This window comes from Tiliqua scincoides, chromosome 1 (genome assembly GCF_035046505.1).
Source record: "Tiliqua scincoides isolate rTilSci1 chromosome 1, rTilSci1.hap2, whole genome shotgun sequence".
NCBI classification, from domain to species: Eukaryota; Metazoa; Chordata; class Lepidosauria; order Squamata; family Scincidae; genus Tiliqua; species Tiliqua scincoides.
Genome location: NC_089821.1, coordinates 302992565 through 303010809, shown reverse-complemented (window position 1 = coordinate 303010809; position 18245 = coordinate 302992565). Strand labels below are relative to the sequence as shown.

At 48.4% G+C, this 18245-nt stretch overlaps 1 protein-coding gene across 1 annotated transcript in view; it reads right to left on the bottom strand.

Moving 5' to 3' along the window:
- Nucleotides 1-17656, bottom strand: part of KIF26A (kinesin family member 26A) — a 174225-nt gene extending 156569 nt beyond the window's left edge. The window contains exons 1-2 of the mRNA XM_066629466.1: nucleotides 17379-17656; nucleotides 16456-16728 (exon numbers count right to left, since the gene is read on the bottom strand). Of these exons, the coding sequence (XP_066485563.1) occupies nucleotides 16456-16728; nucleotides 17379-17393 (288 nt within the window). The 5' untranslated portion in view covers nucleotides 17394-17656. The remainder of the gene's footprint in view (nucleotides 1-16455; nucleotides 16729-17378) is intronic.
- Between the last annotated feature and the right edge of the window lie 589 nt (nucleotides 17657-18245).

The following is an 18245-nucleotide window of genomic DNA, read 5'->3' as shown; positions in this document are numbered from 1 at the left end:
AAGCCTATACATTACATATACATTGCATAAGGTAGTGGGGTTTTTGCAAGGATCTCTTGGCTCCCCTGGCAGGTTTCCGCAGCTCCCCAGATCACAGTTTGGGAATTATTGGTGCAAACCTATGCATGCCTACTCAGAAGGAAGGCTGAAATCTTATACCCATTTACCTGACAGTAAGTCCCATTGAGTTCAATGGCACTTATGTGTCAGTAGACATGCATAGAATTGGGATGCAAGTCCCACAGCATCCAATAGGTAAATGAAAAGTTCTGCTGCCTCAATCAACTGATCCTTTTTAACACTCGCACAAAAAATATGTAATCCAATTACACTAACTTCTTCAGAGGCAGCCCTTTTTATGGTTCACCTTCATGTCAGAACCATTTCATGATTAGATGTTAGGTGACACTCAAGCGTGACATGGTTTCTTCTGGAACACACAGAATCTGTATTTAGCAAAGCCATGCCTTCTGCGTACTGGCTCTTCAGCAACTCCTATGCACACACACACCTCCTAACTTTCTAAATTCTCCCAACAGCACTAGCTGCAGTCAAATTCCATGGCTATATTTAGGCTAAAATCAATTTAACTAACCCAATGAATTGTTTCCGTAGGTTCCTGCCTTTGTTTTGAGTTCCTGGAGCATTAGCTGGTCCACCTGCAGCCAGCTGTGCATGGTATGTCTGATCAGCAGCAAAAGTAGGGAACCTTCCACATGCCAGAACCCAAACCTATTAACCAACACGTGACACAGCCAAATGAAGCAGCCCAAAACAGCTGTGCAATTTCAGGCTAGGGCAGAAAAGACTGGTGGGTCCACCTTGAATTGGTGGACAGGGAGTTGCTTCTAGGTAGACTGGAAGCCCCCCAAAAGTCACAGACTGAGAAGCACCAGAGACAGGCCAATATGCTACACAAAGATGTTGTGGTCACCCATGTACCACCAGAAGGGGGGCTAGTTTAACCCTAACCCCTCCTGCACAATCCTGCCTGCCTGTCCAAATTGATGGGCAAGGCCAGTGTCCAAGTCCCACCGGCATCAGAGGTGTGGTTGGTGAGCAGTCAGGAGGGGGCCTTCCCTGATGCTCCACTAGGAGCATAGTACGCCCTGCCCTGGAGATCTGCCAGGCCTCATCCTGATGGCATTCACATGCCAAGCAAAACTGTTTTCTTTCAGCGTGCCTTCAAAACAACATTACTGGACTGTTTTTGAGCTCTTCTCATTGTCAGTCTTCACATCTGAGATGGAAAGATCAGGCAGATTATTACAAAGAAATAAAATACATATGGTCTAAAGTGGAAGTAAGACAAGAGAAATGGTTAGAAAGTTGCATGAGAAGCTGGAAAAGGGGGGGGGAGGACATGCTTTGGTTGTCCCTTTGGGAATGAGGCTTCTTCAGGGGAGCACAATGGTGCTGGAGGGGAGGCACTGCATAGTAATTCAGCACCAAGTAATATCCAAGCCGCACTGTTCCAACTACAGGGAAAGTGAGGTACAACAACAAAGTCCTCTCATACCTCAAAGTACCTCTAACAGCATCTTATTAGTGCCTCTAACACTCTTATTATTGTCTCTTATTAGTGCCTTAGAGTACCTCTAACAGGATCTGTGGTTAGGCTTGAGAAAAGCCCTACTAGATCCAACAAAAGGCCTTGCTGGCCCATCAAGCATTTATTTTGTCCCTGTGAAGCCAGCAAGAAGGGCTTGAAGGCAAGAGCCCTCCTCTGCTGCTGTTTCCAAGCAACTGGCCATTCCATGGCAGACTGCTCCTGCATATGGAGGCTCCACATAGCCATCATGAACTAATCAGCTAATCAAATTCATGGCACAAGGGCAAGCACATGGCAGTGGGTATCAACTGCCAAAAAAGTGGAAGAAAGACATGCATATAGATAGACAGGTCCTGAGACAAAGGAAAGGCAGTAGCAAATTCCTGTTTCCCCTGGAAGGGAAGAGTTGATCTGGAGTGAGAGTCCTCTGCAGTCACACAGGGTGAGCGTTGCCTCCTACAGCTGTGCTATTAATATGTTTAAGAAGTTTGAATCGCCATAGCTAAGCACTTGGCAGGCACAATAAAGAAAGCAGCTACCACATATTTCAACAGGTTCAAAGTAACCTCAGATGTCAGGAGCAGATGCTCTTTCACACTCCCCCTCCCCACGCATCCCTCGGGACTTTTGAACTGTTCGGTGTGTTTCCTTCCTCTCCCTCTAATAAGCCAGGGTGCTGGAAAAATTAGCCAGAGAAAGAAAAAGAACAACAGTAATTACCCTCCTGCCGCCAGCCCAGGAGGCCTATATTAATTGCAGTCTTCTCCTACCTTCTCCAGTCTGGATCCCCCACTGGGGAGAATCCACACTGGCCTCCGGGTCAATGCTGCATAATGATCCCATTTTGCCTGCCTCGACTAAGCACGTATCCCAAAAATCCTCAAAGTTCCCATTCATTTCAAGCAGGCTTGATTGCTTGCTCGGAAGTGTGACAGTTTTACAGGCAGCCAACGTACCATCCTAACCAGTCCTCAGTCTTCCTTGTAGCACTGATACCAACATTGCTGACCACGTGTCTGCTCGGTCCATTCCATTCTGCCATGGAAGGCTGGTGGGGACCTCCTTCGCCACGGGGGAACGAGCCGCAGACCAAACACTTGCAGCACCATCATGTGAGGCAACACTGTGCGCATGCCGCTTAAAAGAAAAACCCCAAATCCTGCCCAAGGAAATCTGCACGGTCATGAAAATGAAGCACGCTCTTTGCATACAGTTGCTTGCTTTGTGTAATTGATTCTGTTTCAGGACCCAGGGCAATGAGCCAGTGGCATAACTTAGAGGGGGTGCAAAGCACTAAGTTTTGCAGGTGCCTGAATGCACCACGCAAGGGGTCCCTCCCTCTCCCCTTTGGAGCTATTCTGGGTGGGGGGGGAGCAAAACAGAGGAGAAGTGCAAGGATAAACAGGCAAGCACCTGCCAGCCTCCCTAGCTCTGGAACTGAACAGGGAGGCTTAGCAGTGGAGGGCTGAACAGACAAGAGCCATCCTTCCTCACTCCTTAAATTCGAGTTGGGGGGAGAGCAGGGGATTCTTCCCCAACCTCGCATGAAGGTTCAGGGGCGAGAAAAGGCAGGATTCCAGGATCACAATTATGGGCTGACATGCCAAGGCCAGTCAAAAACTGTGGACCTCTACATCCCAGAATCAACAAGATATACACACACAGCCATAGTTTACCTAATAGCTGGAAGAAGTGGGCAATTGGGGGTGGGGGCTACACCCTACTCCCTTACCCACATTGTTCTTCAGATAATTAGCAGTACCACCAGTTATTTGGCTGCACACTTGAGAGGCCAGTGGCTGGATGGGGCTTGTGGCTTTCAGGGACCACATGAACATCAGCCCACTGTGGCATTTGTGTTTAGTCAGACATCAGCTGTCTGCACAAAGCTGTGAAAATGTTCAAGCTGTACGTACAGCAGGGCCCCATTCACACCTTCTGTTTTCAAGTTCAACACAATGCTTGCATAGTGGCTGCAACGATTGCATGTTGGCTATAATAGTTAGATGCCCACCATTATCATGGGAGAGGTGTGTGAGCAGGGCTTGTACAGTGCTGTATACATCACCGTTGTGGTCCTTGGAACTGCTGTACACCACGTGAAGGGGAAGGGAAGATGTGTACTGCAGTGGCGTAGCTAGTGAGGGTGCAAAGCTCTAAGTTTGGTAGGGAGCCTCACTGCGGTCTCTGTTTTGCTCCCACCACCCAAAATGGCTCTGAGGGTGAGGGGCTGCTTGCATACTATAGTGATCCTCCCTGCAAAACTTATTGATTTGCACCCCCTCTAGCTACACCACTACAGTACACATCCCCCACACACACAACCCTTTCTGTGAGTTCCCTGTCAGCAAGGCTGGACATGCCCCCCCCACCCATTTTGGGAGTATAAGGAAGGATTTGCCTGTATTGTAACCCTATCACCCAAAAAGCAGCAACAGTGGTCTACTTTACCCCATAGGAGTGAACAGAAACCATTCAGGAGAAAGAAAATGGTGCACCGAGAGAGATTTGGATGGGTGTTTAACCTGCTCTCTGATCCTGGTGACTGCAAACTTTGAGAGCCAAACAGGCTCTCACCTGCATGAATCTGTACTTGCTTGTGTTCACCGGCGAAGAACTGGGAACTGGCAACACTATGTAATCTTAGTATGTATGAATTTTTACAGCAACAACAACAGCACAGATGCTTTAACAAACCACAGGTTTCTCAACCCATTCTGGGTCTGCTGGTCCTTTCTGAAGCATGCTCCACAAACTGATCTTTGCCCAGCAAACGATAATATGATCTTCATGCCGTTATTCTCACCTTGAATTCAGAGCCGTACCAGCAGCTGTTGCTCTGGGAAGACAATCTCCCTCATTCATCAGTAATGATCAGCAGCAGCAGGAACTCCCCTTTCTTTCATCTCCTCAGCACCCACCCACCAACAGGACCAGGTGAAGAGACCTTCCTGAACCCATGATGAAAGATCCCTTAATTATCTTGGCAAAGGACACAAGGCTTTTGAAAAACAGAGACCAAAGCAGTAGCCTTCCTGTGTTGACCTGGCCTACCAGAAAGCCTGGCCAAGGTACAAAGGACCACCCTGATGTTCAGCGCTTGCTGTTTTTCACAGTTTGTAGCAAGAAGCAGACTTTTTAATTTTCTTTACTCAAATATCTTGATTTAAAAAAAAAAACAGAACAGGAACATAAATGAAGGCTACTCTCCCAAGCACACTTGCCTGTGAGTACATCTGTGTGCTATGAATCGTTATTAGGTCTGCCACATTTAAATCAATGAGATTAAGGGCCCAACCCTATCCAACTTTCTAGCACTGATGCAGCTGTAGTGCAGCCCTGAGTTAAGGCAACACAGAGGCTTCTGTAACTGATTTCCCTGGCATGGAGAGCAAGTGATGGGGGAAAAAACTCCACCTGCTTAGTTTTTGCCTGCTGTGCCAGTTCATTGGCTGAGGTAGCTGTGGCAGGAGACAGGCAAGGGCATAAGAACATAAGAACAGCCCCACTGGATCAGGCCATAGGCGCATCTAGTTCAGCTTCCTGTATCTCACAGCGGCCCACCAAATGCCCCAGGGAGCATACCAGACGGCACCTCCTCTGCTTCTCTTCCTGCTCTCACTCCTGATTGAAATAGGGGAACAAGGGAGGAGAGTGAGAATCCAGCTCACCATTCTCCTCTCCTCTACAATGCCACCCTGATCCTCTCTCTTTCTGAGGAGCAGCGGAGACAGCTGCAGGCGCACTGGCAGCTAGGAGGGACAGCATTTGGTACCTGACCTCAGGAGATCTTGGGTTGGCCCTACCACTATAACAGTGGTTCCCAAACTGTGAGCCACAGCTCCCCGAGGAGCTGTGGAAACCATCCACAGAATCCTTGTATGCTGCGGAATCCTTGTGGGGAAAAAAACTGCCACCGTAGGACTGTAGCCCTAATTGGGAGCTGCAGCCAATGGTCCAGTAGGCTGAGGGAGCCGCCAGTCAAAAAAAGTTTCGGAGCCACTACACTACAGTAATAGCAGCTGTCACAGCCAGTAGCGTAGCCAGAGGGGAGGCAGTGCAGTAAGTACAACAGGCACTGCAATGTGCTGTGCAAACAGCCCACTCACAGCTTCAGAAGCTTCCCACTCACCATCAGAACAATTCGGGGCAGCGACGGCAAGACACAAGTGCCCCTCTGGTATGGTACTGATCACCGCAGTGACAAAACTTCAACATTTTTTGAAGACGTGATTGTTGCTGCCTTACTTCTGAGTAGTAACTTCTGATTAAGGGGGAGACACGATTGCCATCTTCAAGCAACTGAAGAACCATCGGGTAGAAGAAGGAGAGAAGTGCTCTCTATGGCTCTGGAAGGCAGAATTAGAACCAATTGGGTTGAAACTTCAGGAAGGTAGACATGAGGAAGAATTTCTTAACTGTAAGAGCTACTGTAAATGGCCCTTGAATAGTCTGTCATGTGCAGTTGGAGATTTTCAAGCTAAGGCTGGGTGACGGCCTGTCAGGAAATCTGTGACAGCTGCCGAGTAAGCGGTTGGACTGGATGCCCTCTAAGGTCTCTTCCAATTCTAACAGTATAGAATTATATCTGGACCTCTGGCTGGATCCAGCAGGAATCTTCTTATAAGCACATGTTCCCCCTCATGCAGTTCCATTGACTTCTCTGGGAATGTTTCGGGGCAACCCCAAAATAAAGGGACTTCAATCTTGTCTGGAAAACAAGCTTGTCAAGGTTATTGACACGGTGGTAGCTATTAAGTTATTATTTTACTCGGCATGCTTTGAAACCCAGAAGAAAAGGGAGGGATTCATTTCCTCTTCATCAAGTACTTATCAGAAGGGGTTCCTCTAAGGGAGGCACAAATGAGGCCACACAAATAGGCTTTGGAGGAGGGGGGGAAAGGTCCCCTCACCTGAGCACCTCAATAAGAACCATTGACTTTCAGCATAAGCACTATTTGTTTTATTCCTCATGACAAAAGACTGGTTTATAGAAAGGACTCCATTGCCCTCAGTGAAGGCAAAGGCTCAGTTAACAACAAGCACTATGTGTTCCTTGCTATGCCATTATACCCCACATGTGAACAATGGGAAATTAACCTTCTATTCACTAACCGGACAACGGGAAGTCTAGCAGTCTTGCCTTTGACATTTGTCATTTCACATGAAAGGCACATAAAGGACAGATCCAAAACCCCTCTCGAGCTTACATTAAAGCCCCCCTCCCATCTTAACAGGCTTTGTATCAAACCCTGAATTGCCAAGATTCTCTCCCCATAGCCTGACACCCGGCTACAATGCCACCCCAAAAGACAACTATATTTAGAGTCTATGGGAACTTCACTCCATCTTCACGCAGGAACTCTTTGAATGAAAATGAAGGCCAGGGGAGGGGCCGGTTTCCTCTGCAGGCCCCCTTTCTCTCTCCCCCCCCCCTTGTTCTTGCAAATATTCACATAAGCATTGTTCGGAAAACAATAAGGCACTTTCAAGCTTATGTTTAAACACACACATACAATTTTTATTTGCATCTCAAAAATAACTTGCTAAGTTCTTCACATCTGTTTTGTCCCACCACCTCTTAAACTTGACAATAAAGATCCTGAATAGCATCTGCAGAAGCTTGTTACTAACGACTGGTTGTCAAATCTCAGAAGTGCACCAGAAGGATGTGCCAATGTATTCGTAACATAATGAAATGCAGTGGCATAGCTAGAGGGGGTGCAAATCACTAAGTTTTGCGGGGAGCCTCACTGAAGTGTGCAAGCGGCCCATCTCCTCTGGAGCCATTCGAGGCGGGGGGAGCTCGGCTGCAAAACTTAGTGTTTTGCACCCCCTCTAGCTACGCCACTGATGAAATGCATCTCTTGACACTGAAAATGATTCAGCAGTTAAGCACTGCTTTCAACCTATGGCAGAGATTTAAATGTTTGCTTTACTTGTTCACCGGAATTAATGGGACATAGAAGCTCTTAGCTTTGGTTGAATAATAACCAATAATACCATCATTAAGGTCACAGAGGTATCAATCACATATGCTTTAAATCAGTGGTTCTCAAACTTTTAGCACTGGGGCCCACTTTTTAGAATGAGAATCTGTTGGGACCAGCTGGAAGTGATGTCATGACTAGAAGTGACATCATCATGCAGGAAAATTTTTAGCAATTCTAAGCTGCAATCCTACCCACCCAGGAGTAAGTCCCATTGACTTTCATTGTTAAAAGTATACACAGAGTACCCTGTTAAAAGTACAAATCTGTAACGTTTTCCCAATGCAGGCACATGTCATGGTAGCATCAAGTCTAATATATTAAAAATAAAATTTTAAAATGAATAGGGACCCACCTGAAATTGGCTTGTGACCCACCTAGTGGATCTCAGCCCACAGTTTGAGAAACACTGCTTTAAATAAAGATTTAAAGTGACAGCACTGCAAGTTGATCGATCGATCTCTCTCTCTCTCTCTCTCCCTCTCATATCTGCCATTCTCTAAACGCAAACACATCTCCCATAGGGGAACCTCACTGTATTTATTATTATTAATATTTACATGCTGTTTTCCAACAAAAAAAGTTCACAAAGCAGTTTACAGAGCAAATCAAATCATATTTATTGCATTTATGCAGAACCATGGCAGTAGTACACACAGAGTTAGTTCTCAATTGCTCTGCCCTTCAAGAAGCACTAAGCAGTTTCAAACCTTCTTAACTTCAGCAAAGTCAATGAATCATTATATATTGACACATATATCCCCCTCTTCTTCCCAAGACAATGGGACAGCACACATGGGTTATTCACTTTTATACTTATAAGAACCCGGTGAAGTAATCTAGGCTAAGATATAATGACTGGCTCAAGAACAGTCAGTAAGCATCATGGTGGAAAGCAATTTGAACTCCCCTAGTTCTATTCTGACACTCTAATCACTACACCAAGTTGGCTCTCTGCCCTAGGCCTATATATACTGCCACATCTAGATATAACCCCAAAGAGTCTGGCATGCTCACACAATAAAAGAATCTTGTAGCACTTTAAAAGCGAGCACAATTATTGTAGCATACATTTTCATGAACTTGAGTCAACATCATCAAATGCACAACATCTGATGTTGCCACCTGTAAGAATAAATTGCGATAAAACATATAAAGCTTAGGTATGAGCTTTTCACAGTAGCTAATTATCACAATGTTCACACAACCTCTCGAGATGCTGATTGCTTCTACTGTCAAGTGGAAAGAGGATTTTACCACGCTTCCATGCTGGATCAAAAATCTTGGGAAACAAGTGAGTGGTAATATTGTCCTTGTTGTCCAATGGGATTAGATGTTCCACCAGCTTACCATACTATGATGAATTGCATTTTGGTAAATGGTTGTCTGAATTCACCTTTTGCCTTTGCAAAATAAAGATCCTGGTCATCTCAGTGAGCTCCACCTCTTACAAGGAACTCTCTGAAATCTGAGACTTGCTAACAAGGCCCTATAGCACACACTAGGGAAGCTAGGCTGGTATCCACAAGACATGGAGCTTTCTCTCCGGGTGCCATAACTAGGGCGGAGCCTGAGAGACACCTACCCCCAGTTGCTCCACCAAGCAGAGGTACATGACTGCTCCCAGGCTCCACTGTACTTAAGAACATAAGAAAGGCCAGCTGGATCAGGCCAAAGGCCCATCTAGCCCAGCATCCTGTATTTCACAGTGGCCCACCAGATGCATTAGGGAGCATACAAGACATAAGAACAGCCCCACTGGATCAGGCCATAGGCCCATCTAGTCCAGCTTCCTGTATCTCACAGTGGCCCACCAAATGCCCCAGGGAGCACACCAGATAACAAGAGACCTCATCCTGGTGCCCTCCCTTGCATCTGGCATTCTGACATTGCCCATTTCTAAAATCAGGAGGTTGCACATACACATCATGGCTTGTAACCCATAATGGATTTTTCCTCCAGAAACTTGTCCAATCCCCTTTTAAAGGCGTCCAGGCCAGACGCCATCACCACATCCTGTGGCAAGGAGTTCCACAGACCAAACACACGCTGAGTAAAGAAATATTTTCTTTTGTCTGTTCTAACTCTCCCAACACTCAATTTTAGTGGATGTCCCCTGGTTCTGGTGTTATATGAGAGTGTAAAGAGACAATAAGAGACCCGCATCCTGGTGCCCTCCCTTGCATCTGGTACTCTGAGGTAGCTTATGTCTAAAATCAGGAGTTTGCACATAACCATCGTGGCTTGTAACCTGTGATGGACTTTTCCTCCAAAAATTTGTCCAATCCCTTTTTAAAGGCATCCAGGCCAGATGCTGCCACCACATCCTGTGGCAAGGAGTTCCACAGACTAATTGCATAAAGAAATTTTATTTTGTCTGTCCTAACCCTCCCAACACTCAATTTTAGTGGATGTCCCCTGGTTCTGGTGTTGTAAGAGGGAAAAGAACATCCCCCTATCCACTTTATCCATACCCTGCATAGTTTTGTACATATCAATCATGTCCCCCCTCTGGCACCTTTTTTCTAAACTAAAGAGCTCCAAATGCTGTAGCCTTTTCTCGTAAGGGAGGTGCCCCAGCCCAGTAATCATTTTGGTCATTCTCTTCTGCTCACTCTCTTACTCCTTCTTCTGGCTCTGTCACAGCTCCACAAATGAGCAAAAATGTGTTTGTTTCATTATGGGCCAAACTAGACAGCACACCTATTGCATAACTAAGGGCCTCCATGTGTTTGTGTTGTTTTAATGCAATCAGTAGCCATCAAGCCTCTGATCCAAATCAGGGCCCTGCAGCATGGGACTTTAACCCTTTGTCCCCATCCCCGTCCCCCCGCAAAGAAGTCCCAAATCCAGACCAGGACCCTCCCCCATCTGCTACTTGCCTTGGGAAGTGCAGTCCCATTGGGACCAATCGGGGCTCTCCTCTCAAAGCAAAGAGCAGCCAAAGGGGCAGAATTCAGATCCCAGTGGAGACAGAGAATTAAAGTTCCCCAACTGCAGTCCCAATCCAAATCGGGGGTCCACGCAGCTTCTCTTGCAATAAAAATGAAAAAGCAAGCACCCAGGCCCCAAACACACGTTTGCCACTTTGAGTGCCTGCTAGGAGATAAAGCAGGGTATATATGTATGCATGCATGCATGCATGCACGTACGTATGTATGTATGTATGTATGTATGTATGTATGTATGTATAAATAACGTGTGCCAACTAGCTTGGTCCAATATTATTCACTTCTTCTGTTGCTTCCAGTTCTGTATTATCTTTCTTGATTTCAAAACTCATTTTTATTTTAGAAATTTGCCTTTTTTACAGTACACTGGTCCTTACTTTCAGATAACTCACTGAAAAGGATCCACAAGTTTCATAAACACCTGTGTGCCCAATCTATCCAGTTTTCCAATGCTGATGCAGCCACAGTACAGCCCCAAAGTAAGGGAACAAACATTCCCTCGACCTTGAAGAGCCTCCGTGACCACTCCACCATCACAGGATGCAACATGCACCCCATTCCCATGGCTGCATCAGTGCTGGAAAGTTGGACAGGTTTGGGCCCTGTGTCAAACTATCAGGCACAACCTGGCAGGTGCAAATGGAAGGTCCGGCCCAGACCACCTTCCTTCCCAGTCAACTGGATGAGACACATGTTGGCAACCTTCAGTCTCAAAAGACTATGGTATCGCGCTCTGAATGGTAGTTCTGGAACAGCGTCTAGTGTGGCCGAAAAGGCCAATTCGGGAGTGACAATCCTTTCCACACTGGGAGCAAGTGCAGTCTGTCCCTGGTCTGTCTCCCTGACTATGGGCCTTCCTTCTTTGCCTCTTTGCCTCAGTCTGTTGGCCAAGTGTCTCTTCAAAGTGGGAAAGGCCATGCTGCACAGCCTGCCTCCAAGCGGGCCGCTCAGAGGCCAGGGTTTCCCACCTGTTGAGGTCCACTCCTAAGGCCTTCAGATCCCTCTTGCAGATGTCCTTGTATCGCAGCTGTGGTCTACCTGTAGGGCGCTTTCCTTGCATGAGTTCTCCATAGAGGAGATCCTTTGGGATCCGCCCATCATCCATTCTCACAACATGCCCGAGCCAACGCAGGCATCTCTGTTTCAGCAGTGCACACATGCTAGGGATTCCAGCCCGTTTCAGGACTGTGTTGTTTGGAACTTTGTCCTGCCAGGTGATGCCGAGGATGCATCGGAGGATGAGACACACAGGTGTGCAAAAAAAAAAAGCACAGTGTTTCACTTCCATCTGCGTTTTATGGCTTCCATGAAAGGAGCAGCGTTGTGCCCACTGACAACTAATGAACACCATGGAAAGCTGAGCTTCAGCGTGCCTGATGCTCAAGCCTGGGATTCAAAATGACAGGCAGCCAGTTACAGCCTAGCTCATCAGATAAGGACCAGCCTCATTTGGTACCACTACAAAATGTGTCTTCAGCCTTCACACTCTGCAAATAGACCTCATATGCATTACCCCAAAGTGTGATTTTTAAAAATACCTAATTTTATTCTGTATTTTGATCCCATTTTATATTGTTTGCCACTTGGATACATTTGCAAAACAAGTAGCATACAAATCAGACCTATAGATGTTTTCGCTGAATCATTATCATTAATTATATCCCACTTTTCTGAAAGAGAACAAAACTCAAAGCTGCAAGCAATTTAATAGACATTACAAATATATAAGATCGGACATGAAAACACTCGATGTACAGTATTTATAGTCATGAATACCTCTTTAGGGAAGCATTGAGGTTCTGTAGTCTGAGTGCCCCCACTTAGAAAGTCATTTTTTTCCCACCATTCCCCTGACATTTTTCTTACTTACTTACTCTATTTCTACTCCACCTTTCTCCCCAAAGGGACCCAAGGAGGCCCAGGAATCAGAGGAACACAGAGGGAGACTTCCAATATACCACTCTGAACTCTTGGTAGTGTTCCCATGAGCTAGAGGTCCCTGCTGAATACACTGTGTACCCACCCCCCACCATCTCCATTGCAACAGGAGTTGCATTCCTAGTGGTCTTCATGAGGAACAGGTCAAAACTGCACACCTTTTAAGCCGTCTTAGAACTCATTGGAACAAGTGTTTTAGTGATTTCTGAGTCCCGCACTGGGTTGTTTGCAGTCTGTAATCTTATTGATTGGGGCCACTTCTGCGGCCAGGACTACACATGCACCAGAACTTTATAGGAATGGGACAGTAGAAGACTGGGGGCTGGTGGTGACAATGGATTGTACCATTTCAAAATGCAAGTGGGAAATCATTTTTGAATGTTTCCTTACATTTAAAAAAAAAACTTTATGTAAGCAGAAAACTAAAATAACAGAAAGTTAAATTACCCTTTCTTCTTGATAAGCTAGATTTCTGCTTGCGGGGAATGCTTACAAACTATTCCAAAAACTGTATCTCCATCCTACCTGCTATCTGAAGTTGTACAGTTCATTCTATCAAATGTCAACCATGCCTGACATTAGGACAGCGCAAGCCACCTCAGTTGGTCATGTGGCCAACTTTCCATGCCCATCACCCCTCTGGGAACTGAGAGGATGGTGGCATGAGAAACAGTTGCATCAGTTCCTCCCACAGGACAATCAGCCTCTGCAATTCCCTCAGCAGCATGAGAATAAACCACAGTGAAGCAATTGCCACACCACTGAAGATGCTAGAAGTACCAGTTTACTTGGAAGTAAGCCCAACTGTGTTTAGTGATACTTTCAGGTAAGTAGGCATAAAATCTCTGTGCGGTTACCAGAAGTCTGTTCAGTGGCGCATCTGCCTGGTCTGCAAGTTGTACTGCTGACATATTCATAAGAACATGAGAAAGCCCGGCTGGATCAGGCCAAAAGCCCATCTAGTCCAGCCTCCGTATAGTGGCCCACCAGATGCCTTCAGAGAGCACGCTAGACAACAGAAGATCTGCATTCTGAGGCAACCTCCTTCTAAAATTAGGAGGTTGCACATACCCATCATGGCTTGAAACCTGTGATGAAGTTTTCTTCCAGAAATTTGTCCAGTCCCCTTTCAAAGGTATCCAGGCCAGATGCCACCACCACATCCTTTGGCAAGGAGTTCCACAGACTAATTACATAAAGAAATATTTTATTTTGTCTGTCCTAACCCTCCCAACACTCAATTTTAGTGGATGTCCCCTGGTTCTGGTGTTGTGTGAGAGGGAAAAGAACATCCCCTTATCACTTTATCCATTCCCTGCATAATCTCATTCATTCTTCTACTGGCAATCAATAGAAAGTTGTGGTTGCTGTTGCATCCTGTACATACAAATGGGCTCATATGCAGAGGGCCAACTGAGAACAGCCACCATGAACTTGCATTTGGAGATTCAGAGTTTGGATCTTGGCTCAGAAATGCCTGGTAAACATAATCTGTTTTCTATCTTCATTAAAACAGTTTCCAAGCACAAGGAAAGAGCAGAATAACCCCAGAGTGTGGCTGGGCCAACAGGAACAGGCTTGGTTCTCAATTGCACCCAAGTTAAGGAGCAGACAGCCCCTGTATCAACCATTCCCAACAAAAGGGCAGCCCTTTACTTTCTCCTATATAAGTGAATGGCTGCCATTGATTCCTATGGATGAAATAAAGTTTTGCACTTGAGGAAAACAATGTGTTTGGGGCAATTCTGGCCAACCATTCCAACTCTGGAATGGCCTGGCCATCAGTGGGATTCCCATAAGAACAGCAATGTGTCACAATGGCTCTCTGCACACAGAAATGCAAGGACTCCTAAGGCAAAATACAAACCATCTACGCCTACCCTAATGACAGGCCTCTTGCCAGTAGGAAATAAGGAAAAGTCAGAGATAACATCCAACACATGGCAGGAATGTTCCCTAACTCGTAGTGCACCACAACAGGCTGTGTGATGCACAAGTGCAGGCATACAGTGTTGAATAGAGTTGCACACAGCTACTCCCAAGTACAAAAGATGCCTTGAATTTCATTCAGGGCTGAATCTCACACAAAGGTTCTCTCCAGTGTGTCTGCAGCACTGTACCAAGCACAAGAGTACACATGGATATCTGTTACCCTACACATGCCCAATCTCCTCTGATCTTGGAAGCTAAGCAGGGTCAGGCCTGGTTAGTACTTGGTTGGGAGACCGACTGGGAATACCGGATGCTGTAGGCTTATACCATAGTCTTTCGAGACTGAAGGTTGCCAACCTAACCTACTCCGAGAGTCAGACAGCCCCTCTGCAGCATGCACAGATCCCCTGTTGTATTTAACAAGTACTCGAAAAATAATGAGCATCTAGCATAATATAAAAGTGTATTATGGCACTTTTGTGTATTTGGAGATACGCGCAAGTAACCCACAGTGTACCATAGCGTTGTTCTGCATAGATATCAGATTCAATGGCAATGAGCGTACATGGCTATCATTCCAGGACAAAGGATATGAGTACTGTGCAGAACAAGCCAAACAACTCTTGCCAAGTCCACCAGCAGATTACAATGTGCAACAGCACAGTCATGTACCAGCAATGCACACAGACCCCAAGCAGTTCCCAGCAGTATAGGACTAGTCATCAGAAGCTGGGGGGGGGGGGATGCTATGCATTATGCACAAATACACAGGAGTTTAGCAGTACAATGCAAAAAGAAGCAGCATACCCAGCAGCAATGCTCACAAGCACCTCCAAGTATCCCACAAAGTGGGCCAATACCACACTGTACACAGTGTTCAAGCACTTCACAAAGATGTGAATGGTTACATTCAATGGGCAAAAGTATAGCACGAGATGCAGAAGCACAGATGATAGGAATTTGGCTGAACAATGCAATGCGTAGCCATGCACCTGGATCTCACTCAGTGGTCATGAAGCTGACAGGAGTACCAGTGGCATAGCTAGAGGGGGTGCAGAGCACTAAGTTTTGGAGAGAACCTCACCGTGGCATGCAAGCGGCCTCTTCCCCTCTGGTGCCACAGTGAGGCTCCCTGTAAAACGTAGCGCTCTGCACCCCCTCTAGCTACGCCACTGATGGGTACCAACACTGGAGAGATCTCCACAATGTGCAAGAATGCCCACAGCTCCAGAGAAATCGGTTCCGCCAGCTCCATAGCTAACATTCAGCCAGGCAAAAGCAGCACTAGGAATATACAATTGCAACACAATGCAATGAACTTAAAGAGTATCCAACACCACATTTGGCAAGACAGCCAATATAACTGGCTAGACTATACTGCAATTACCTATATTTCATATAGCGACAGGAAATGGGCAAATAGCAGCCAGAAGGCTAGAAGGTGCACTCAGTGGCGTAGCAAGAGGGGGGTGCAAAGCACAAAGTTTTGCAGGGAGCCTCACCGCAGTGTGCAAGGGTCCCCTCCCCTTTGGAGCCATTCCAGGCAGTGGGAGCAAAACAGAGGCATATGACTCTGAAGGTGCACCCACTGGCAAAGCTAGAGGGGGGGGGCAAAGCTCTAAGTTTTGCAGGGAGCCTCACTGCAGTATGCAAGGGGCCCCTCCCCTTTGGAGCCATTCCAAGCGGGTGGGAGCAATGGCTCCAAAGGGGAGGGGGAGGGAGCCCTTGCACACTGTGGTGAGGCTCAGGATCGGGCCCCAAGACTGTACGTGCTCAGGATCGGGCCCTAAGAAAGTATGCCTCCGCTTTGCTCCCACTGCCCGGAGCGGCTCTGAAGGGGAGGGGAAGGGGCCGCTCGCACGCTGCGGCGAGGCTCCCTGCAAAACTTAGCGCTTTGCACCCCCTCTGGTTACGCCACTGAGCCTCTGCCAGGGCTATACGCAGCATTTGCTTCCCGGCAGCGTGCATGGAGCTGGGATGCAGAGAGGGACCTTTGGCAACGTGCCCCCCCATCCACTAGTTGCTTGGCCCCGATCATCTCCAGTCCCGGCACGCCCCCCCCCCCCCCATCCCCAGCCGGGCGCAGACCTACCGGCGGGCCCCGGGAGTTGCAGCCGGCGGCCAGCTTCAGCGCCTGCCTCTTGAGCTCGGCCAGCTTGGCTTGGCAGCCCGGGCACCATCCTCCCTTCGCGGCTCTCTCGAAGTGGCTCAGCTCGCCCCCCGAGGCGGCCCCGGCTCCCTCCGGAGGGGGGCGGCTGCCGCAGCGGTCTTCAGTCGGCTGCTGCTGCTGCTGCTGGAGCCTCTTCCTGGGCGGCAGCTCCAGGGACAGCGGCGTGGGGTCGTGCCGGGGGCTGCCCTCGGCCACCTGGGGAAGAACAAGCGGGGACAGACGGTTAGGCGGGGGTTCGAGAGGCACCGATCTCCTGCCACCCGCCCACGGAGTGGCCAAATAGACCCGGGAGCAGAGGCGTAGCTAGACGGGGGGCAAAACACTAAGTTTTGCAGGGAGCCTGCCTTGACCCCCCATAGCTACGCCACTGCCCAGGAGAAACTCTGGGGGCCCCGATCTCCTGCCACCCACGCATGGAGTGGCCAAACAGACCCAGGAGCAGTAGCGTAGCTGGGGGGGCAAGGCACTAAGTTTTGCAGGGAGCCTGCCTTGACCCCCCCTCTAGCTACGCTACTGCCCAGGGGAAACTCTGGGGGCTCCAATCTCCTGCCACCCACCCATGGAGTGACCAACTAGACCCAGGAGCAGTGGCATAGTTAGAGGGGGCAAAGCACTGAGAGCTCAATCCTATGCGTGTCTATTCAGCAGTAAGTCCGTGGGGCTTACTCCCAAGAAAGTGTAGATAGGATTGCAGCCTAAGTCTTGCAGGGAGCCTGCCCTGACCCCCCCATCTAGCTACGCCACTGCCCAGGAGCAACTCTCCCCGGGCAATGCAATGTAGGGGGATCTCTCCGCAAACTGGATCCCCCTCCCCTTCTGGAGAGGGGCCCTCCCCGCTTACTTACCCCCAACACCCGCATGGCAGTGCCCGATCTCAGGATCGCAGCTCGTGGGTCCCCACCGGGGCACCGGAGAGGGCTGCTCCGAGCTGGCAGAGGCTACCACGCCGGCGTGGAGCCGCTCGGGCTCGGGCTGCCCTGCCTGCCCATCGCCCAGGAGGGGGAGGAGGAGAAGTCCCGGGGCAGGCAGAGCGAAGCACGGGAAGGCTTGTGGCTGCTGCGGAGCTACTCCCTCTCCGCTCAGCCTCTCTCCCCTCCGGGCTCCTACGTGATCTTTCCTCCCATGTTGTCAAAGCAGAAAAGTGGAGGTTGCAAAGTTAAGGGGGAGAGAGAGAGGAGTCCTGCCCGGCGCGGAGGGGGAGGAGATGGGGGAGGGGAGGGGGAGGAGGCAGCACCCAGATCCCACCCCTACTCCCAGGACTAGAGATCCAAGGCAAGAGCACGTGGAAGCTGGGGGGAGCAGCTTTGGGATTCCCCCCCCCCTTCTAGCATTTTGCTGGCTTCTGAATGGCTGTGGCTGGGTTGGGGGAAGGCTTGAAGGATCCTTGGAAGGCTCCACTACTTTTATAGGGTCTCTAATACCAGATTTCTATGGGACTTCGCTGGAGTAGTTGGCCTGGTGGTTTTCAAACCAAGGGGGAGCAAAAGGGGGGAGGGTGATCACTTTTTAAACACAGCTGCATGACCCCCCCCAGTAGCATAGCCAGAGGGGGTGCACAGCACTAAGTTTTGCAGGCACCTGAACATGCAGTGCAAGGGGGTGCTGCCCCTCCCCTTTGGAGCCATTCTGGGCCACAGGAGCAAAAAGAGGCAAATGCAGGGAGGTGAACACCTCTGTTTTCCTCTTGCCACCAGAAATGGCTCAGAAGGGGG